The sequence below is a fragment of the Prionailurus viverrinus genome, chromosome C2, assembly GCF_022837055.1.
Source record: "Prionailurus viverrinus isolate Anna chromosome C2, UM_Priviv_1.0, whole genome shotgun sequence".
NCBI lineage: Eukaryota > Metazoa > Chordata > Mammalia > Carnivora > Felidae > Prionailurus > Prionailurus viverrinus.
The window spans coordinates 104,161,827-104,185,324 of record NC_062569.1 but is presented as its reverse complement, the minus strand read 5'-3'; the positions used below and the strand labels follow the sequence as shown (position 1 = coordinate 104,185,324).

At 36.2% G+C, this 23,498-nt stretch overlaps 2 protein-coding genes across 12 annotated transcripts in view; one reads left to right on the top strand and one right to left on the bottom strand.

Moving 5' to 3' along the window:
- The window catches only part of CIP2A (cellular inhibitor of PP2A), a 55,727-nt gene extending 55,318 nt beyond the window's left edge, over positions 1 to 409 (bottom strand). For both annotated transcript variants that reach the window (XR_007155580.1, XM_047874681.1), the window contains exon 1: positions 163 to 409. Coding sequence is in view for 1 of the 2 variants with exons in the window: in XM_047874681.1 (XP_047730637.1) it covers positions 163 to 264 (102 nt within the window). In the remaining variant the exon portion in view is untranslated. The remainder of the gene's footprint in view (positions 1 to 162) is intronic.
- A 5-nt stretch (positions 410 to 414) lies between these two features.
- The window catches only part of DZIP3 (DAZ interacting zinc finger protein 3), a 138,519-nt gene continuing 115,435 nt past the window's right edge, over positions 415 to 23,498 (top strand). For 5 of the 10 annotated variants that reach the window (XM_047874673.1, XM_047874680.1, XM_047874678.1 and 2 more), the window contains exons 1-4: positions 454 to 768; positions 16,748 to 16,846; positions 18,759 to 18,831; positions 21,112 to 21,267. In XM_047874673.1, coding sequence (XP_047730629.1) covers positions 16,815 to 16,846; positions 18,759 to 18,831; positions 21,112 to 21,267 — 261 coding nt within the window. In that variant the 5' untranslated portion in view covers positions 454 to 768; positions 16,748 to 16,814. Of the gene's footprint in view, positions 769 to 884; positions 1,027 to 16,747; positions 16,847 to 18,758; positions 18,832 to 21,111; positions 21,268 to 21,993; positions 22,138 to 23,498 lie in introns of those variants that run through there. The other 5 variants (XM_047874671.1, XM_047874676.1, XM_047874672.1 and 2 more) reach the window with 5 other exon arrangements.

Sequence of the window (23,498 nt, the reverse complement as noted above, 5' to 3'; positions counted from 1 at the left end):
ATTCAAGGCTGACTTTCACCTTCCTTACTAATACAAAAAGAGACCTAAGGGAGCGATGAGCAGACCTTACTTTGCAAGCTGGGGCCGCTACACCCCGGCCGCACCGTGAACTAAGGGTTTCTACAGGGAAGCTTATCTAGTCCCCATCCCGTAGTCCCTCACCTCCAAGTGCCGCAAAAGCTGGGTGGCATTCGCCTCCGACTTAACGGCTTTATACTGACTGATGGTCAGGAGCAAGGACTTCAGGCAGGCGGTGGAGTCCATTGGCACTCGCCACAACCCCACCTGGGGGCCACTACCACCCTGCCGGCACCGGCCTCCAACTTCCGCGGCGCTTTTTTTGATTTTTCAGCCCCACCCCCCTAAGTCCCGATGCTTCCGGTTCCGGTAGCGCTCCGGAAGTCCCTGGGTACCCTGGGAGAGCTGCTGTGAATGAAGAAAGGAGACGCGGGAGGGTCTAGTGGGTCTGTGGGTTCTTCAAGGGGGTTGGAAGCTGTCCTTTCCCGAACTTCTTTACCCATTCCCTCAACCCACCGTCGCTTCGAAAAGCCGCGAGCTTTCAACTTCGAGATCCCGTGGAGACGATAAATCTCGCGAGAAATGCGATCGCGACTCAATTTGCGAAGGGGCGGTTAGGCGCAGGGGGTCCGTGTTCTTTAGAGCTCTCCGTTTTCGTTTGCTTCTTCGGCCTTCACGCTGGATGGCCGGTTTTTCTTTGTGCGTGAACCTCTGCCTGAGAAATGGTCGCTTCCCCGTAGTCTAGATACGGTGAGGAGCTCTGAGGAGAATCTTGGCCTCTAGATTTTGAGGGGGCCTGGGAGGGACCTCTTTTTAAATATTTTATCTGCGTCCACCCTTTCTACCCAGAACTGTTTGTTTTTCAGAGTAAGCGAGGGGCCGTTGGGATTCTGTGGCGAGGTAGTCATGCCCTTAAGGTAGTCGTCAAACTTATTCCAGAAAGCTAGCTCCTGGTGACTTCTGGGCCAGGTATTGCTGCGGAGAGTGTTCTCATTAGCGTCAGTTTTTGTAAGTGAAGGTTATCTATTTTTATTTGGCGTGATCAATTGCTTTCTAAGCCTCGGTGTCTTCTATGAAACACGGCACCGCCCTTTGCGTTTTTTGTAAGCGATAATATTGTGCGTGTGTATATAATGAAATGAGTTGCTGGTTTTGGAGCTTTTTTTGCTTGAAGTATGCTAATACTGAATTAAGCTTTAACAACCAGTTTGGAAACAATTGGAAGAGCAAGGCGCATGTCGTTTTAATTAAATCATTCGTAGTGGATCATGTTTTGTCAGTTCAAAAATAAGTGTTTTTACATTACATTTTTAAAAAGGATTTTTTATATTAAAAGTTTTTAGTTTGCAAGCTTACAGTAATCCAGCCAATTGAGACATACATGTAAAAATAGGTAATTAATGTACATATACATTCATTCATTCTGTAAACAGTTATCGATTGTATAACGTGGGTTAGAAGTCGCAGGAGAACAAAGATGATGAAGTATCCCTGCTGCGAAGCAACTGTCAAATTGGGGAAATGTACTAAATAGGTAGTACATATGGAATTCATAGAAGTTAGAGGCACCATGCAGTTATGTTGACCAGTGAAGCCAGGTTTTATGTTTACAAACTCTGGTTCCACCTTTTACTATGTGACCATAAGGCAGATTCTCTCTGCTTCAGTTTCTTAAAATCCAGCTAACGGTAGTACCTGTTCAATAAGTTAAATAAATCAGAAATCATTGAGAGCCTACAGTGTACCAGGTACTTGTCTAAGCACTAGGGATTTAAGTGAATAAAACCTATGTTATGGAAATTATGGTCTGATAGGAAAAAAACAGCTTGTAAGAGAGGTGAGATGGAGAAAAAAATTTAGCAGAATTATTGTTGGAGAATAATGGTGGTTGGGAAGAAGGGAGTTGGGAGGTCAAGATAGAGCAAGCAATATTTGAGGAAGTGCTTCAAGGAGTTGAAGGAGACAGCCCTGCTCTCTAGGGGGAAAAGTAGATAGAAAAGCAAGGGCAGAGATCCTGAAGTGGGACCATGATGTGTGTCAGGAACACCAAGGATGCCACTATGACTGGGGTAGACAGCAAGGGTGAGAGTAGCAGTAAAGATGAGGTCATGTCAGGTGGTGCAAACCATTATAAAATGAGCTAATCAACTTACAAGAATTTAGAGCAGTTGCCTGGCATAATTACTTTCTCAGCAGGTGTTAGTTACATCTTAGTTCATTAGCAAATGCAGTGATAACCTTTTGGTTGGTGTTAGACTTTTCACTAATAATGACAAGTGTCTCATCTTCATACTCATTCTCAGCCAAGGGAAGGGGTCAAAGCTGCTATCTGTAAATGCCATCTTTCTTTACACTCTTTCATTTTAACATAAGTAATGATACAGATTTTGCATTCTCATCTGTAAGACACTCATTTTAATATGTCTTTCTTAAAAAATTGTTTTCAAAAATTGGTGTTGGAAGTACAGTAGGATGTACCATGATGGTAACTGTGAGAAGCCCTAACACATTTAGGCAGAGATACTTGCACATCCTAATATGAGAAACCGTCTTATTTTAGGCACCAAAAAATGGGGAGGAGGAGGAAGTGGTGATGATGATGGTGATGAAGCTCGGTCCAGATGACTGAAGACCTTATTCTTGATACTGAATTCAGTGGTGATCTTTGGCTTTTAACTGAGGCCTGATCTATTTAGGTTTGTGTTTTAGGTTGATTACTCTGGCAACTGGGCAGCCTGTGATTTTGATAAAGATAAGGGTAGGAGTAAGGAGAATATTTAATTTGCTGAGTCTTTGCAAAGGATTACCAGGGGTAATTGAAGTGGAGATAACAAAGAGGTGAAAAATTGGAGAAATAGGTAGGTGAAATAGGCAGGATTTAATGACTTATTTCAGATGTGAAGAGAAGCATGAAACTAGAAGGGACTCCAAGTTTCTAGTTGGGGTGACTAAGAAGATACAGATACTGCTGAGATAGTTAATACTATTCAGGTTGTATTTCATGTTCAGTGAAATTTTATGTAATTTATCTTCTAGTCTTGTATCAAGTTTGTTCCAGGGCATTGTATAATTTTTGTTAATGTGAGCGGGTTCTCTTTTTCTCCTTTAAAATTTGGTATTGCTACTGTAAAAAAAAAAAAGATGCTGATTTTGATACATCTTTTATCCAGACCCTGACTAAAATCTCTTATTAGTTTTTATAGAATTTTGCTTACTCTCTTAGACTTTCTCACTATATATCCTCTATAAATAATAATTTCATCATGTCCAGTATATGTTGTCTTTATTTCATTAGTGCAAAAACAAATTGGAATAATCATGGTGATACTGAACATCTTTGTCTTATGATTTAATTGAATGGGAATGACCAGTATTTTAACACTTAGTATAATTTGTGCTATTGGCTTGTAGTAGTCTTTCAAATGTTTAGATTGCCCTTTATACCTGTTGTACTTAAAGACTTGCCAAAGCGTCTACTTAAAAACATTATCAAATACCTATGTTTATAGATCACATTTTCCACTTTGACATGATAATGCAATGTATTGTGTTGCTTTTTTGTTCTTGGGATAATAATAGCTAACACTTATTGAGCATTTGTTAGAAGCCAGGCACTATTCTAAGAATTTTATACTTACTAATTAATCTTCATAACAACTTCATACTTTAGGTACTATTATCTCCATTTTACAGGTGAAAAAACTAAGGAGAGGTGAAATAATTTGCCCAAGGTCATACAGATTATAGTAACAAAACTTGTATTTGCTATGATGCAAATATTTTATTCAGGATTTTGTATTTAAAATTTTTTTCATTAATTTTTTCTTTTCTCTTGGAATTTGTGAACTTTTGAAAAATGAATTGGATGTTTTCTAATCTTTTTTTCTGTGCTACAGAATGAGAATCACATAGGAATCAGGTGGTCCTTGTAGAGTGTATACAACTGGCCTATAAAATCAAGTAGCTGATTTAGTGGTAGATCTTTTGAAAATATTTGAATTGGTAATATGGCTATAGATCTGATCATTTTTTCCACCTTTCCTTAGGTTTGGAAATAAAAATATTCTAATATAGCAACTATTTCTTTAGATTTAAAGAATTAAAAGAAATTTTTTTAATGTTTATTTATTTTGAGAGAGAAAGTGCACGTGCGAGCAGGGGAGGGGCAGAGAGAGTGGGAGGCACAGAATTTGAGGCAGGCTCCAGGCTCTGAACTGTCAGCACAGAGCGCCATGCAGGGCTCGAACTCACAAACGGTGAGATCATGACCTGAGCCAAAGTTGGACCCTTAACCGACTGAGCCACCCAGGTGCCCTAGATTTAAAGAAATTTTGATATGAAGTTGCATCAGTATTCTAGTAATTTTCTTAATCTCTTCATTGTAGTTTTAAATTTCCTTTTTCATTTAAATGTTACCTATATTTTTCCTTACGGAAAGTTCCTTACTGGAACTTTCTAGGGGTTTATCTACTTCATTCAGCTTTTCAAGAACCAACTTTACTCTTTTCCTTTTTTGTCAGAATCACTAATTTTACATTTAGGTTTATTAATTCCATCCATGTACATATTTTCCCTTATTTTTTTTTTTTTTTTAAGGTTTAAGGCTTAGCAGATTTACATATATATTTTTTATAAAGGACATTTATGCCCACAGATTTTAAAAGGATAGTAGCTAAAGTGAGCATCTGCATTTCACTTTTATTTTTTTTAAATATTTGTTTGTTTATTTATATTGAGACAGAGAAAGATAGAGGGAGAGGTATCTAGAATCCCAGGCAGGCTCCACACTCAGCCCTGATGTGGGGCTTGGATCTCACAACCATGAGATCATAATCTGAGCTAAAATCAAGAGTCAGACACTTAACCCACTGAGCCACCTAGGTGCTCCTGTATTTTACTTAAAAAAAGAAAAAAATCCAGTTAAATTAGTTTAACCAACCAGGTAAAAAATTTTTTAAATATGAATATTCCTTCATTCTCAAAGAGCTTAGATTCTGTTACACAAATCAGAGTAAGTGTTATTAAGAGAAATGGAGAGTACTATAGGAACACATTTTTTAGAGCAAAATATTAATATCTTCAAGGTTTGGCTTAAAATCCCTTTTTTCCATAGAAAAAAGGATGTTTTATTGACATCCTTTGTATTTGCACAGACATTTTCCCTAATTTCTAGTTCCAGAAACATATTAAAGGGAGTTAAAAAAAATTGCTTAGGATCTTAGAACTTAGTATTAGGGCTGTCTAGCTCCTTTATTTCTTTTAGAAAAACTTAGCATACCTTTAATTAAGAGTAAAATAGATTTTTTTTAGAGAGAGAGTGCTAGCTGGGAAGAGGGGCAGAGGGAGGGAGAGATAGAGGATCTCAAGCAGGCTCCATGCTCAGCACAGATCCCATGACCCTGGGATCATGACTGGAGCTGAAACCAAGAGTTGGAACACTCAACTGACTGAACAATCGAGGCACCCCATAAAGTGGAATTTTTAAAAACGTTTATTTTTTGTGAGAGCGAGAGAGAGCATGCACAAGCAGGGGAGTAGTAGAGAGGGAGAGAGAGATTCTTAAGCAGGATCCATGCCCAGCATAGAGCCTTATGGAGGGCTTGATTTCACGACTGTAAGATCATGACCTGAGCTGAGATCAAGAGTTGGATGCTTAACTGAGCCACCTAGGCCCTCCTGAAAATTTTTAATGTCTCATGACCAGAGCTTAAGTCCTGTTATATAAATCAGACTGAATGAAGATATGAATTTGTGACAGAAGTGCAGAGTTCATAGAATACTGAATGTTGTAGTATGAGAATTATACCAACAGTGTGAACACAGAGCTAATTGTTCATTCACCCACCATACATTTAATGAGTGCTTGAGTGGTAAGTACGTTTCCAGGTACTGGGGTTATGGCAGTGAATCAGATAAAAAATTTCTATCCAGGTGGAGCTTTTATTTTAACGGGAGACATAGACAACAAATAAGAACTATAAATAAAATATACGAATGTAGTAAGTGCTATGGAGGAAAATGAAGAGGGAAAGGAAGTTTCAGTCAAGATGGAGTGTTGGAATTTTAGACAGTGTGGCATATTGTTCAGTATTTGCTGCATAGCAAATCACCTCAAAACTCAGTGGTTATAAATCATGAGCATTTATTTCTTGCTCACCAGTCTTTGAGTTGACTGCAGTTAGTCTGATCTAGACCTGGCTTGGCTGAGTGGCTCTGCTTCAGCCATTTTGTGGGGGAGAAGGCAGTATCTAGAGGTCAGTTTCAGTTATGTTTCGATATCTACTAGACATCCAGGAGATGCTGAATGGGCTGTCGAATATATTATTTGTAGTTAAGGGAGAGGTCAAGGCTAAAGGTAAAAATTTAAAGCCTTGAACCTAAATGATAAAAGGTGAGTGTGGATAGAAAAACTAAACCACAGGGTACTTAAATATTTAGAGGAAACAACAAAGAACACTGAGTAGTTGCCAGAAGACAGAGGCCCTGTCTTGATTCCATGGTTATCTGCAGGGATAGTTTTACAGTAGTGTATGGGCTACTTTTGACCTGTAAAGAAGGGCTCAGGTTGGCAGAGAAGGCAGTCTTAATTTACACACAAGCTCCGTCTTCTGCCTTCTGAGGACTTGCGGTATTCAGAAGAAAGGTGGCTTCGTTCTTTAAATTAATATTGAGTGCTTGAAGTGTACCAGGTGCTGTTGTAGGCTCTGCAGATATATAGCAGAGGGATTAAAAAAAAAAATTCCTGAGTTTGTGGAGCTTCTATTCAGTTGAGATGTGAGGCCAGATGTAAATTAGGAGATTATTAAGTATGCATAAATAGCAGGTAGAACAAAAGTTCTATTGGCCCGGGTTCCAAAGATTCAAGGCAAAGAAATCTAGTGGTAGAAAATTGGCAGAGGTCTAGGCATGGACTCATTTGGATACCTTGTCTCTACTGTAGTTAAAACAATATTAAATATTCAAATATTCAAATATTAATATTAAATTGATTTTGCCCTTTATGCAGAGCCAGAAAACTAAGTCTGTAGAATTAATGTCAACTTTGATTTTTGAGAAATGTTACCCTCAACACAAAGGCAAAAAACCTATTAAGCCAAAATTGCTCTTTTCAATTATTCTTCCTGTTTCTTTTCCCAATCAAGTGTTAAAATTGAACTTACCTCTAAATGATTTGCCAAACCATAAAATTAACTTTTTCACTTTTCAAACAATTCCTGTTTTGTTTTGTTTTTTTTTCCATGCACATTTCACAGAATTCAACTTTAGTTTAAGTACATGGTTTGGGTAATTTGGGTAAATGTTTTTTACCCCAATTTCACGTCTAATTTCATATCTCAGTATCAGAAGGTTGCCTTTTTTTTAAACATAAATATTATCCATTGTTTCTGAATCCCAATTTTGCAGATAAAGGTAAGTGACATAATTTTATTTTAAATTAAGGTACAATAATCATTTTTACCTATAGTATTTATTGAAGACCTACTTTATACAGAGCCAAGTCCTTTGCATATCTCATTTTTAAATTTCCAGTCTTTCAGAAAGTAGATATTACTATGTTCATGAAAGATATTATTATGTTCTGTTTCTTTAATTAAAATGTGGAACCATTTTCTAAGATAGTGGCATCCAAAGTGGAATATGCACACCTTGGGATATGTGAAGCTATCAGGGTGTGGGAACAATTAGAAATTTTTACTTATTTTGATATCATTCTGTTTTATTTTATATTATAGTAATATCTGTATATAATTCATAAATGAATTGCTTTTCATGTATTGTCAGTGTATTCTCAGACTTATTGCTTTAGATACATGGTGATCAAAAAAAATTTGGAGACTTCTCCAAAATTGTTAACCTTAACAGAGCATTTAAACACATATTAATTATTGTTCATTTTAGTAGCACGTGTAGTACTGGCATTTTTCTGAATTGTTTTCTTGAACAAATGGATTTTCTTAGCAAAAACTAATGAGAATAATATATTATGAAATTATCAGATGTCATGATTATCTTTACAGTATCATTACTAGTCAGTAAGGTCACATAAATAGTTTTGTTTCTAAGTGTTTGTCTTTATGCATATTACTCGGTTTAGCTCAAAATTGAACACCACGCTTAAATAGTTAAATATTGCACTTAATGGGACCTAGTGGAAAGAATATGGAATTTGCAGTTAGTGAAACTTGGGCCTGAATTTCTGCTTTTATTAATTTGTTAGCAATATGAACTCTAAATCCCTCAGTTGCTTACTTTTTAAAATGAATTACAGTAATGTTTATTTCACAGTTGTGTGAGGATCAGATGTGTATTCACTGTACATGGGTACTCAGCCTAGAGCCAGACACATAGGAGCTGATGAAAATTAATCTTATTATTATTTTATAAAATATTTTTATTTATTTTTTTGGGACAGAGAGAGACAGAGCATAAACGGGGGAGGGGCAGAGAGAGAGGGAGACACAGAATCGGAAACAGGCTCCAGGCTCCGAGCCATCAGCCCAGAGCCTGACGCGGGGCTCGAACTCACGGACCGCAAGATCGTGACCTGGCTGAAGTCGGGCGCTTAACCGACTGCGCCACCCAGGCTCCCCTTAATCTTATTTTTGATGAAACCACAGTTAATTACACCCAGTTAATTTTATGAGAGAAAATTCTTCATAACCAAACCTTGACCTACCTTCTCAGCTAAACTCTTCTTACAAATATATGTCTTTCTGAGATAATGAGTCTTCTTACATTGGTGGATCAGTCTGGATTTGGGTATTGTAGGCCTTGTCATTGGTGGTGAGAGAGTCAAGTGCATATTATATACTCTACTTCCTGCTTGATTATCATCTCTACATGTGTCGTGTCAACATTCTGTCTTGTTTCCTTTTTCTCATCATTGTCTAATAACAGTAATGACAACATTGCTGAAAATATTCTGCTTTGGAAAATTTGCTTAGTGGTAACATGCTCCTTCCAAGGGTTTCTAGCTGCGTTTCTGAACAGTGTGATTTTTGCAGTGTTACCTGTAAATAAAAGGAAACTGATGGGTATTTTAATATCTGGATTTTTTTCCCCAGGTAAATCCTAACCTGTGCGTATTCATTATAGGTACATTCCAAATATTAAAAACAAATTAATATATGTTCTTTAGGTTTGCTAAGTCTTGAAGTAACTGGATAGGTCTGAGGGTCTGAGGAAAATTAAAAACCTCCAAACAAACAAAAAACAAACCTACTCCTGACAAGATGCTGGTTTTGACAAGGATATTTCCTATTTTGGCAGATTTATAAGGAACGGTGCTGGGTGTACATTGCAGGGTTCTTCCTTTCTGTTTTAAGCTGCCAGACAGTGCTAATAATGATTTTTTTCAAGATGACAAGAGCTGAGGTATGACAGTGAATTCCCTGATCTTTTAGGGCAAGAATGCTCTTCAGTTTATGATAACTTTTGCAACGATTTTCCAACCATTATCCATGAGTCCTGGAGTTTGCCTTAAACAAACTATTTTTTCTTTGCGGTAAAATAATGTTTTGGCTACTTGTGTCTAGCTAGGTATGTTCATTTTGTGGCCTTGCCAGGAAGTCAGATAAAAAAATGGAAGAAATGGGGCGCCTGGGTGGCGCAGTCGGTTAAGCGTCCGACTTCAGCCAGGTCACGATCTCGCGGTCCGTGAGTTCGAGCCCCGCGTCAGGCTCTGGGCTGATGGCTCAGAGCCTGGAGCCTGTTTCCGATTCTGTGTCTCCCTCTCTCTCTGCCCCTGCCCCGATCATGCTCTGTCTCTCTCTGTCCCAAAAATAAATAAACGTTGAAAAAAAAATTTAAAAAAAAAAAAAAAAAAAAATGGAAGAAATTAATGGAAAATTAGAAAACCAAATAATCAATATATTGTGTTCACTCTTAACACAGTAACAAAATAATGGTATAACCTGTGTGAGTCTAACCTGATGGTCCTAGCCATTCTTGTCTACCTGGAGCTCACACTTGAGTAATAAAGACTTTCAGAGTGCTAGAGTCATAGAGCCTCTACTTTAAAAGCCACCAAGAATGGGTGTTGCTGCTTGCATAGTAAACATAATCAGATCAATAATATTTAAAATTTTGGTTATAAGGAAACTCCCATTACTGATGTCTTGCCTTATTCCTAGAAAGCATCCTCTTCATAATGTTTTAAGCCTTGAAGTAATGACTACTCATACGGAGCAAAACATCTCACATCTCTAAGGAATTTTTTGGAATTCTTTTGGGAAAATCTAGCAGAAGTGTTAACAAGCAGTGTCAGAGACCTGCTTTGCTAACAGACCAATGAACTTCTGAAATACTTCTGTAATTCAGTGCTGATGTCGTAAACCAACTTTTTTGTTCTTGTTTTGAGAGAGCGAGCTAGTGTGAGTGGGGGAGAGGGGCAGAGAGAGAGAGAGAGAGAGAGAGAGAGAGAGAGAGAGAGAATCTCAGGCAGGCTCCACTTAGTGCAGAGTCAGACATAGGGCTTTATCTCATGACCTGGGATCATGACTTGAGCCGAAATTAATAGTTGAACGCTCAGCCTACTGAGCCACCCAGGTGTTCTGTAAATCCAGCTTTTTAAAATAACATCAAGATTTTACCAAGTTGCATGTTCAAGGTTGTTTATTGCAGCATTGTTAGTAATAGCAAAAGAAAAAAAGGGAAGACCAGAGAGGAAGTGTTTATCAATAGTTGTCTGGTGAAATGATACATTTATACAATGGTATATCATACTGTTTAAGGAATATGACATGTGTCATATGTGCTGATGTGAAAAACCCAAGATGCCAAATGTGGAAACTAAGCTGCATTTGTGCCATGTGGGATATATTTGAAAAATGTGTTTTTTGTCCCAGCTCTTAATCTCATTATTACCTTTCCTTTCCATATGGTAGCAATTCTCCATCAAGGTAGAGAATTGGAAGAAAAAACTGATTTTGCTACAAATTTAAACAAAATTTGTTGATGATAATGAAGGGATGATAGTAACACATAGTAATTACTATGTGCTAGGTCTTGTTCTATTACATATTTTAAACATTTAATCTTGATGACCCTGTGAAGCAAGTACCATCTTTTTTGTTTTGTTTTTTATTTATTTTTAAATTTGCATCCAAGTTGGCATATAGTGCAACAATGATTTCAGGAGTAGATTCCTTGATGCTCCTTACCCATTTAGCCCATCCTCCCTCCCACCACCCCTCCAGTAACCCTCTGTTCTCCATATTTAAGAGTCTCTTATGTTTTGTCCCCTTCCCTGTTTTCGTATTATTTTTGCTTCGCTTCCTTTATGTTCATCTGTCTTGTGTCTTAAAGTCCTCATGAGTGAAGTCATATGATCCTTGTCTTTCTCTGACTAATTTCGCTTAGCATAATACCCTCTAGTTCCATCCATGTAGTTGAAAATGGCAAGATTTCATTCTTTTTGATTGCCAAGTAATACTCCATTATGCATATATACCAGATATTTGTCCATTCATCCATCGATGGACATTTGGGCTCTTTCCATACTTTGGCTATTGTTGATAATGCTGCTGTAAACGTTGGGGTGCACGTGTTCCTTCGAAACAGCATGCCTATATCCCTTGGATAAATGTCTAGTAGTGCAATTGCTGGGTCATAGGGTGGTTCTATTAATTTTTTGAGGAACCTAAAGTGGGTCCCATCTTTATTTTCCAGATGAGGAAACTGAAGCACAGATGTTAATTAGTTTCAGGCAAGGTTGCATAGCTAATCTGTATCAAAGCAGTTCTGTATACCCTTGCAGGAGTATTCCAATATTTTTTGTGCTCTTAACTACCAGTGCTATGCAATCTCTCAACTTTTGACATTGATATGAAGTCTAAATGAGGTACTTTATGTCATTTTTCTTTCTTGTAGACAAATGATTGTAAATATTACATAATACCAGGATAGTCTTAGTGTTCTTCCTCAGAACAATCTGTTATGTGTTTACTTAATTAACCTTTGTATTTTTTTTTTAATGTTTATTTTTGAGAGAGAGAGTGGGAGAGGGGCAGAGAGAAAGGGAGACCAGGAATCCCAAGCAGGCTCCACACTGTCAGCACAGAGCCAGACGCAGGGCTCTATCTCGCAAACCGTTGGATCATGACCTGAGCCGAAATCAATAGACGCTTAACCAACTGAGCCACCCAGGCTCTTTTGATTTTAAATCATTTAGGTGGTTCTCAACTGGGGCATTTTGTCCCCCAGGGGACATTTGGCAGTGCTTGGAAACACTTTTGGTTTTCACAATGGACCTGAGAGGTGGGAGAGAGTTGCTTTTGGCACCTATGAGGTAGAAGCTAGCGGTGCTCCAAAACATCCTTAAAATGCAGAGTATATCTTCCCATAACAAAGCTTCATCTAGCCTAAAATGTCCATAGTGTCAAGATTGAGGAACCCAGATTTAGTGGGCACAAGAGAAGTTCTCACAACTGAATTTCTCTCTTGAAAAATAACTTATATTATTTTGTTTTCAAACTAATAGCATTGAGAAAAATGAGTTGAATTTTAATGTTTTTGCACACAATAACTCCCTTTTTCCATCTGGCATTGTGTGATCTGTAAGGGCCAGAACTGACAAGAGTAGTAAATCCATGGGACATCTATCTACCCACACACTGAAATGTGAACTTTTTGGCTAGTTAGAGCCTCTAACTTGGTCAGATGACTTACGATGAGCACTCGAGTAGATTTAAAAAACAGTGTGCTTTTATAATGTTGAGGTGACAAGTGCTGTAAGGTAAACATTTGAATGAATGATTAAACAATTAGAAACAAAACTGTGCCTGCTTTGTTGTGAATAAGCCACCTTTAAAAGTAGGGGGAGGTGGAATACTTTTGCGATTAAAAAAAGTTTGGTACAATTTCAGTAGATAAGAGGGAGCTGGGAGCTCAGAGGGAGCAGTAAGAAAGGCATTTTACTGTTGGATAAGGATAAAGATGGCAGGACTTTGTTTTTGACCAGTAAAACAGCCTGTGGATAAGATCATTTTGCTTGGTGGATAAAGGTGTGCTAGAAATTGACACTGACCTTTAACTTGCCCTCTGATCAATTAGCCAGCACCTGAATAGGTTCCTGTGGACAAGCAATCCCTCAGTTCCAGGAAGGGAGGTAAATTTTTAGTTTCTTGCTGACAGGGAATGCCTGTTGAGATGAACACACCAGGGGAAACCAGATTCATCCTTTATCCCATGTTAACCCTGATTTTAAAGGTTTCCTTCAGCCTCTTCTAGAATGGTAAGAACCTCTGGATTATTTTAGAAGCAGTGTGTTAGTGTTTCGGGCTGGCTACTTCCTTTCTGTTGCTAGGCACTTACGCCTTCCTTCCCAGCAGAGGCTGTAAAGTGCCACCGTCACCGCGGCTGCTGCTATTGCAGTAGGGTTTGCTACACATGATCTGCTTAGCTCCTGGGGAAATGATGGGGTTGATGATATTCTCCTGGAAAACCTTTCACCACAGAGATTCATCTCAGGTTGTATTCCTAAGCAGACTAAAAAAGCCATTAGCTTTTCTTAATTCTTAATTCAGGCTCCAAATATCTTCTAATTTATTAATTAATACTATATCCTTTTCTTTTTCAAGCTGAGCACTGAATAGCTTAGCAGAGGCCTTCCATCTTCTCTACCTTGTTGCCAGAGGACTTTCTTCCCTTTTCAGCCTTGTGATCTGTGCAAACAACTGACTGAAGGAGAGCTTATCAGAGGGGGAGGTATCTGTGTCTGGGCTTTTAAATTCTGGAAATGAGGGGGACTGCTTTGTCTAGAAAAGGTGTGCTTTTGTATAATCTGTGAGATAATGCCTAACTTTTTATTAAAATAAGCAGGGAGGTTATAGAAGCTATAAAAGAAAAGCAGTTTGATCACAGTCCTAGAATTCCCAAAGCCACGTCCTTTTTTATACAGCTTTATTGAAGAGATGAAACAGATCTGATCTAGTGTGAGAGAATAACAACCTCTTCATCATTAGTGTTAGGTTAGATCTTTCATTGGTATTGAACGAAGAATGCAAATTTAAATTGACATATTTGCTTACTGAGTTTTTAAAAATAAGAGTAAAACTATAAAATATCTAGGAGAACTGGATTCTGCATAGGTGAGATATATTGACAGTAAGACATTTTTGTTAGGGATGGGCAAGAAACTAAGAGGTGTTAGAAAACTGTCTTTTAAATGAGGAAATTTATTTTTTAACCTTTTTTTTAAAGTATAGTTTACATTTAATGTTATGTTAGTTTCAGGTGTATAACATAATGATTCATTATGTCTATAGGTTATGCGATGCTCATCACAAGCGTAGCTGCCATCTGTCATGATATGTTATTATAGTATTATTCACTATATTTCTATGCTGTGCCTTTTATTCCTGTGACTTATTCCATAACTGAAAGCCTGTATCTCTTACTCCTCTTCATGCGTTTTGCCCATGCGTCTTATCCCCTTCCCTCTGGCAACCATCAGTTCTCTGTATTTATAGGTCTGATTCTGTTTTTTGTTTATTCATTTGTTTGAATGAAATAATGACTTATTTCATTTAGCTAATACCCTCTAGATCCACCCATGTTGTCACAAACAGCAAGATCTCGTCCTTTTCAAATATTGAATAATATTTCAGTGTATGTGTTTATGTATATATATCACATCTGTATCCATTCATCTATTGGTGGACACTTGGATTGATTCCATTTCTTGGCTATTGTAAATAATGCTGCAGGGGTGCAAAGATCTTTTCAAATTAATGTTTTTAATTTCTTTGAGTAAATAGTAGAATTATTGGGTCATATGATATTTCTAATTTTAATTTTTTGAAGAACCTGCATACTGTTTTCCACAGTGGCTACACCAATTTACACTCCCACCAACAGTGTATGAGGGTTCCTTGCGTCCACATCCTTGCCAACACTTGTTAGTAAACGAAGAAATTAGATGGGTGTGTGTGTGTGTGAGTAAATGTTTGCATTTGTGTTTTGATTAGGAAGTATCCATTGGATTGTTGAGAGAACTACCCTTACCTTTGTAACTTAGAGCTGGTGTGAGTCAAATATAGAAAATATCTACAGGCAGTATCATAATTAGGAATATTAGTTTTGCAGATGATCTCCCAGGACTTCTTTTAGTCAGGCACCAAATTGCCCCCTTCCCTATTAAGCTCACTAATGACAGGATACTCAGGCCTCAAGGCTTATGAAGGTTCAGGTCCAGCCGTTACTTCTTTTCTACATGTTTGGTTGGCTTTTTCTGGCTTCTAAGGGAGAGTCAGTATCGTGTAAAATAGTGTTTCTTTGAGTAAATACAATCTGAATGAATAGGTGACTTGCAAATGATCTTGTGGAACATGTTTTCTTTATTTGCGAATTACCTATGCTGAACTGCATTTTAATAATGGGCCTTCAAAAGTTCTGCTGATCTAACTTACGGCTGTATATTACACATGCTATTAGTGGGGTTTGTTTTGTTTTATTTTAGTTCTAGTTAATATATAGTGTTCTATTAATTTCAGGTGTACAGTATAGTGATTCAGCAATTCCATATATCACCTGGTGCTCATCACAACACGTGCACTCCTTAATCCTCATCACCTACGTAACCCTACCTACCTCCCCTCTGGTAACCATCAGTTCTCTGTAATTAAGAGTCTGTTTCTTGGTTTGTCTCTCTTTTTTTCCTTTGCTCATCTATTTCTTAAATTCCACATTTGAGTGAAGTCATGTGGTATTTGCCTTTCTCTTGGCATAATACTCTCTAGCTCCATCCATGTCATTGCAGATGGTAGGATTTCATTCTCTTTTATGGATGAATAATATTCCCTTGTATACAAATACCACCTCTTCTTTATCCATTCATCTCTCAATGGACACTTAGGCTGCTTCCATAATTTGGCTATTGTAGGTAGTGCTGCTATAAACATCAGGGTGTAAATGTGACTAATTTTAGAAGAGTTACTCTTGGAATAATTGAATAGAGAGTCATATAAATAGATGTACAAATGGATATTCTTTTTATTTTCATTTGTGTGGTGGCAGTTTTTTTTTTTCTTTCAGGTAACATCCACGACATTCATTGATATTTGAACCAGAGAGTGTACATCTCACCTTTCCTATTTTATGAAGACATAGAACCATGATTTTGGGGGAAGGTGGCTAAATGTTACCTTTAGAATAAAGAAAACAAAACAATTAGTGTTAATGAAGATTGCATTAAACAGAAACTCATGTACTCTGTGGAAAATAAATTAGCATAAACTTCTGGGGAAGCCATTTAGCAGTATGCACCAAGAGGCTTAAAATATTTGTCTTTTGACTGAGAAATTCTACTTATGAGAATTTCTTAGAATAATCATAAAGGTAAAATAGGAAACAATCTAAATGTCCATCTATAAACTAATGGTCTAGGAAACCCCAGTCAGCCAATTCTTCTGTAACCATTGAGAATACATACTAGGAGTATAATATCACATGAAAGATGCTTTTGATATAGTGCTCAGTGGTGAAAACCATAATGTAGAACATTTATCCAGTATGATTACAAGTTGGTAAAATATACGTATGCTGGAAAAAGTAAAATATTAAAATGTAGGTAGTGACTTATCTTTGGATGGTCAAACTATGTAATTTTCATTTTTTTACAACTATTTCAACTATTACAACTATTTCTGTAATGATCATATATTTTTATAGTGGGGGAAAAGAATGTAATCCTTCTACTTGACCATTAAAAATATTACTTTTCTTGCAGCTTTAAACATCAGTAGTAAAAGTCTGTAAGCATTTGAATAAGACTTTTGCAAAACACGGTCTGCAGCATGGATTCTCTACCAGAACAGTTTTTTATGAGGTAAGGGATAGGTTGACAAAAACCAACCATGTTTGTTGCATTTGAAGACACAACATTTGTCCTTTCCATATAATCTTGGGAAGCTAGTATAGATGAGACACTTTATGCTTCAAGACAGTTTAGCAACTTTGATTAGTGGGGGATGTAGATGGGGGGAAATCTAATTTCAGGAAATTTCTCTTAAGTACTATACTCTGGCTAAACTCTAGTTCCAGCTTTGCTACTTTCTAGGTATATAACCTCTCTGGACATCAATTTACCCATCTTAAAGTGACTGCCGTAGTGACTGTTGATGTACCTTCCTTTTCTAATATATCAGGAGCATGGTTTGATTCTGTTAATGTATATTGTTCTGTATTAAGTATTATTAATAATAAACGAATAAGATGAATGAGAGGAAGAGGGGTAGTCAGTGGTACAAACTGAGGAGTAGAAAGCTAGGAGGAGAACCAGCAGCCACAAAGAATGCAGAAGTTTCCACAGGAGGTTGGAGGGTATGATGGGCAATGTTAAATAATGCAGAAAGGCTAGGTAGAATGAAGAACTAAGACAAATCTGTTGACATAACAAGCAGGATTTCATTAGTAACCTTTAATAGAGCCATTTTAATATTGGGGAGGGAGTGAGGATTAGTTAAGCTTACATACCAAATTTGTTAGGAAAACTGGTGAATATAGCAGCCCACATGCTACACTTTGGATTAAGAAGCTCTGAAGTAGGGTTTGGACATCAGGTTGTTCAAAAGCTTCACAGGTGATTTTAATAAGCATGTGAGAATGAGAACTGTTGGCTTGAACTCCATGAAATGGAGTTAGCAAGTAGGGTATGCATTTGAGAACTTTATGTACTCTTCTACAAAAATTGAGAGGCTTCAGAATACTGGCGCACTATTTCTTATTCCTTGACAACACAAGAAAATTCCTTATGTTCCTTTTTGGAGTGGGGCTTAGAAGTGGATAAAAAGATAGTTAAGAGGTTTTTCTTTGCGATGACATTTTAAAGAGCACTGAGAACCATCTTGTGAAGTATCGTTTGTGTGTATAAATCATCTTTTGTTGAAACTGTCACTATGTGGATAATACTGTACTGTTTATCTGTCCCAGTTTCCCCTGACAAAATCTGTTGGCATAGTGGAAGATGATAAATGATTGTCTATGAAATGAATACATAAATGTGAAGTAAAATGGGATAATTTTTATAAAGTATAATGCTGAGTAAATGATATGTTTCTCACCTCAGTTTTATCTCTGCTAGTGTATAGAATTCTTATGGGCCCAATATCATGGTTCTGTATGTAGGCAAAAGCAATAAATTTTTTCAGTTCTGTATGTAACACCATATATGTTCACATTTTAAACCAATGCCGAAGCAAAACTTGTCAAGTTATTCCTTTTTACAAAAATAGTTGGTTTTTAAATATGATAATCTCCCTCAATTTTAAAAAAATATTTTGGAAAACTGGATGACTATAATACCAGGAACCTGAAACAACATATAAAAGGATCTACATAAGATAGATCCTTTCCAAACCTTTATTATCTTAATAAATGCATGCACATATACACACACACAACATGAGGCTTCTTAAGATCCTTTTTTCTTTATACTGAAGCAGCGCTATAGAGTTTAAATTTCCCCATTATTTTGGTCTATTGTGTGTCTATTCAAGAAAAGCTTTTTACATCAGCCTTCAGTTCTGTTTACCACCATCTAGTAAGGGACAGCATAATTTTTTTCTTTAGCTTGAGTCCCTAAAAGATGTGACAACTACCACTATTATCAGTCTTTGCTATACATTGTTTACACTTTTGAACTTTCAGACAAATTCACTTGTTAGATTCTTTACTACTGCAGTTTAATTGTGTTCTTTGTAAGGAGACCCTCTGAATACACCTTTATTTTTTATTTAAAGTAGGGATCCTCCTGTGGAGGGGCAGATTAAGGAGGACATCAAGAATAAGGTAGAAAAATCAACTGATCAACTGGTAAGAGAAGATTTAATTTTCATTGTTAATTAGTAATGATTAATTAGGTATGACAACATAATTCTAAATCTAGTCAGTTAAAATATTTGTTAAAAATTTGGGGGTAAGTCTACTTTCCTTCCTTTATAAGTAAAAGTATGGTCATAATGAAAGCTCTCTGATAATTGATATGTGTGTCTCAAAGTTATTATAAGCACCAATTCTAACTAGAAGTTAAAATTAGTAGGTGATTGAATTGACTTTCCCAGAACATCCCAACAATCAATTTTAAGAATCTCTTATTTGTCTTTTAAAAGCAAAATCCAAATAAAATAAAAACTATACACATGAAGAGAAAACACACACACAGAATTTTATTTAGTAAGGCATTTCAGAGTTGTTTTGAAATTCTCTTTCCTGTTTTTATCTTTACTGTTAGAACTTCCAGTTCAAAATGAAAGAGAATAACTGAAGTATACATTAATATATGGCTTATATTGGCAATGACAATAAATTTTGTCGTAGCTTAAAAAAGACATATATATGTGTACACACATATATATATAAAAGCATACATCCACACACATACATAAATATCACATGTGCTTATATTTAACTAAGGTTGCATGAAGAGCTATTTGGTTCCTTTTAGTGCAATTTTAACCATACATAGTTATATATGACTATTGATGTGCACTGTTAACAAAGCTTATAAGATTATCAAGTAATATAGGAAGAGAAAATATAAACATAAAATAATCATATTATTCACCTGCATGAGGTTATCGCTATCAAAGCTGTTGCAGAAAAAAATACAATATATGCAGATGTACATAGGGAAATATACTTGAACCAGGGAGATTAGATCCAGAATATATTTTTCTAACTACAGAACTGGAAATACAGAAATCAAATGCAGTAGAAACTTTGACCTGAATTTGGTTTAGAGGCTAAATTAATTTTACAAAAATGATTTGAGCATCAAATATTTTGATATCTGACTTAAAAGATGGAATTTATATAATTTATAACAACTAACTGAAATCATATTTATAGATAAAAATACTTAATAAGCGTGAAGCTTATAGTATGCCCTATTAAAAATTTTTATTCATGCCATAGTCTTGCTTATCAATTTGGTAATTAGTATAAGATGAGTTTGTGGTGTTTTTTGACTGCAGAATTGACCTTTAGTTTGAAATGTGTGCAGTACTAACAGTGGTTATTCTTTTTAAGGGCCTATCTATTGTGGAAGTTTTGTTTTTGTTTTTTTGAACTTTTTGAAAAAAAACCTACAGAAAAGTTGCAAGAATAATACAAAGGATACTTATATACCCTTCACTGAGATGTAGCAAACTGCTAACATTTTCCTTCATTTTTGGATATAATTTTCATACAATGAAATATTATAAAATGTAAGATTATTTGTTGGGTATTGATGGGAATGGAGGAATCCTAATTTAAGACTCAAATCCAGAAGGGGAGAGTAGGCAGATAGGACTCTATTGTGGACTTTAGTGATTCCTAGTCACTTTCCTGGGTAATTCTAGTCTGTTGGAGACCTGATGGTCAAGGAATCACCCCCACCAGGGCATTTCAGTGACTCAAGTTTTGCATGGCCTCCTTAGTAAGAAACTGTCTGTTCTGATTATCAGAGGTCAGGAACAACATATTCATATTCCCTAAGTTTAAACAGTGTATAGGAACTGAGGTATCATGTTAAGATTTGAAGGAAGGCCATCATCCAGGCACATCTCCCTTTCTGTCGCCCACTCATTCCTCACAACTAATGTTAATAAATAATCCAGCAGGACTTGACTGTATAGCTATTGATTAACCATTAATTATGGCTTCATTAATTTGTAAGAATGAGTTCCTGTAGACCCAAGATTATTATGACTTACTCAGTTCTGACTGAATTAAGAGTCATTCTATTTTACTACTTTGTTTATAAGTATGATGTTTTCTAATTCACTACTCTATAAAAAATAGTATAATTTTCACATCTTAAAATATCTACTTTCATTTATAATTTTCAAATGAATTTATGATGAATGTATTAAATTAATGTATTAAATGAATATATTAAAGCTTCCTTAGTTTTGGTCTTAAATTTCCTGTTGTGTTTTAAGTTCCTTGAAAGCAGAGAGAATGTCTTATTCTTACTTGGATTTTCTATAGGTCTGTCACAGTGATCTACATATAGTATATAAAGGCACTTTTTAAAAATATTTGGTCTTAATATTAGAGTAATATTAACATGTATAATTATGGAAAGTTTTAATTAATAATGTCTTCTAGGATAAACAGGAAAAGGACACACCTACCGATCTTGTCTCTGTTAACCTACTAGTCGAGATGAAGAAGTTATTGAATGCAATTAATACTCTACCAAAAGGTGTGGTCCCTCACATTAAGAAGTTCTTACAAGAAAATTTTTCCTTCCAAATCATGCAGGTAAGATTATAATTTGTTCTTTGAGACAGAAGTGCAACTCTTTGTATAGGACTCTCCAGGGAAAACATACTATTTTCCTTTACTTTCACACTGCTACTACCCTCACAACACTTTTGACACTAGATGTGTGGATTTATTCCCACACCAATTCTCCTATACTAACTAGTCATCCTACAAGTCAATTCAATTCTAACACTATCTACCTAGAGTTAGTATCAGATCCCACAAGTTAAGGGTTCAGTCCCAGTCCCACAAATCTGCCCCAATTCAGACACTAGTCACAAGTCCTAGGTTGTCTCTAATACTTCTGACCAACTGGCTATAGATTGGGGCTCCCATGACCCCTTTTGGGTCCCACAATTTGCTAGTATAGCTAGCAAACACTTAATGTTTACCAATTTATTATATAATAAAGGCTATGATAAAGGATTTAGATGAAGAGCCAAATGAAGAGATATATACGGCAAGGTCTGGAAGGGTTCCAAGTAGAGGAGCATCTACCTCTGTGGAGTCGGGATGTGCCACTGCTCCCCTGGCATGTGGATGTGTTCGCCAAGCTGGAAGTTCTTTGAACCCTATACTTCCAGGATTTTTATGGAGGCTTTATCATATCATATCATCATTGATAATTACTAATTCAGTGCCCAGCCCCTCTCCCTCTGGGAATGGGGGATAGAGCTAAAAGCTTCAAGCTTCTAATCATGGCTTGGTGTTTCTGGTGACCAGCCCTATCCAGGAGCCTGCTGAGTGTCATCTCATTAGAACAAAAGATACGCCTATCACCTAGGAAATTCCAAGGGCTTTAGGAGCTCTGTGTCAGGACCCAGAGTCAAAGACCAGAAATTATCAGGAACTAGGAGCAGAAATCATGTATGTATTTCTTATTACTTCACGGTGACTCTTTTCCTCCCTCCTTTCTTTCTCACAATAGTGTAGCTAAAGTCTTGAAATCTTCATCTTACTTTTTGCGAAGGGCCTTGACTTACAGACTTTTATTAATGAAATAATTTAGTTGGTGCTAGCCTTTCAAGAATAATGGTGGGAATATGGGTTAGTAGCCAGTAAGCCATTGACTGTGAGGTCTAGTGTTTATTTTTATTCTACCAGTAACCCATAACATGCCATCCTGGGACAGGGAATTGCTTTCAGTTTTCCTAATTTGTAGAATGTTAACTTTTTCAAGAATGTAAGATGAAGAAAAATAATGTCCTAAACTTTTTTATTTATGAATAAAGTAAATACTATAGAGAATATACTGTAGATTTTCATTTTGGAAATAGTTTTTTTAGATAATTTGTGAAACTTTCAGCATAAGATGGATATCAGTTCCTAAATGAATGGAGTTTTTCAAAGTTAAAGAAAATGTTCTACTCATTTCTTTGTAGCCTTTAATTGGGGCAATTCCACGGTTGCCTTTTCTGTGGAAGAATACATTATTAATTATTTCCATGAAACAAATCAATACTGTTATGATTAACAATTCAAACAAGCTCTACAAATATCCAGAGACTACATACAATTATAACCTTAACTGAGATAATTTTCCAGTATGAATTCTGGTTTGAAACTGATGGAATTATGCCACTATTTTCCTCTTATCTGTTGGAAATCACCCAGAAACAACAATCAGTAGCCTTTCTATATGCAAACAACAGCCAATTAGAAGATATAGATGAAAGAGTACTTATTTATGATAGCAATAAAAAAGGGAAAATACCTAGGAAAACACTCAAGAAATATATAAGATATAAACTAATATTTCTCAAAATTTTTCCTGTACCACCTACATGAGACTATCTGAACCCCATACTAAAGTCCTAAAGAATCACAATCTCTGGGGGTAGGTCTGGGAATCTGCATTTTAGCAAGTATCTACACATTGATTTTTTTCACATTAAGTTTAGAAATCAATACTTTATATTAAAACTAGGGATTTATAAAATTCTAATAAAGGTAAGAAAAAAAGACCAAATGAAAAGCAATACATGTAAGAAGACACAATGTGATAAAGCTGTCTGTATCTCACATAATTCCAATAAAAATGACAAAGTATGTTGTTTTTGGTTTTGTTATTACTGAAAGCTAATTCTAAAGTTCAGATGGGAAATAAAAGGAAAAATAGCCAAGAAAATTAGAAAAGTGTAGGGGAGACAGGCAGGGAATTTGCCCACTTAGATATTGAAACTTAATGTGAAGCTCTCATAAGTACAACATTGTATTACTTGCTCCTG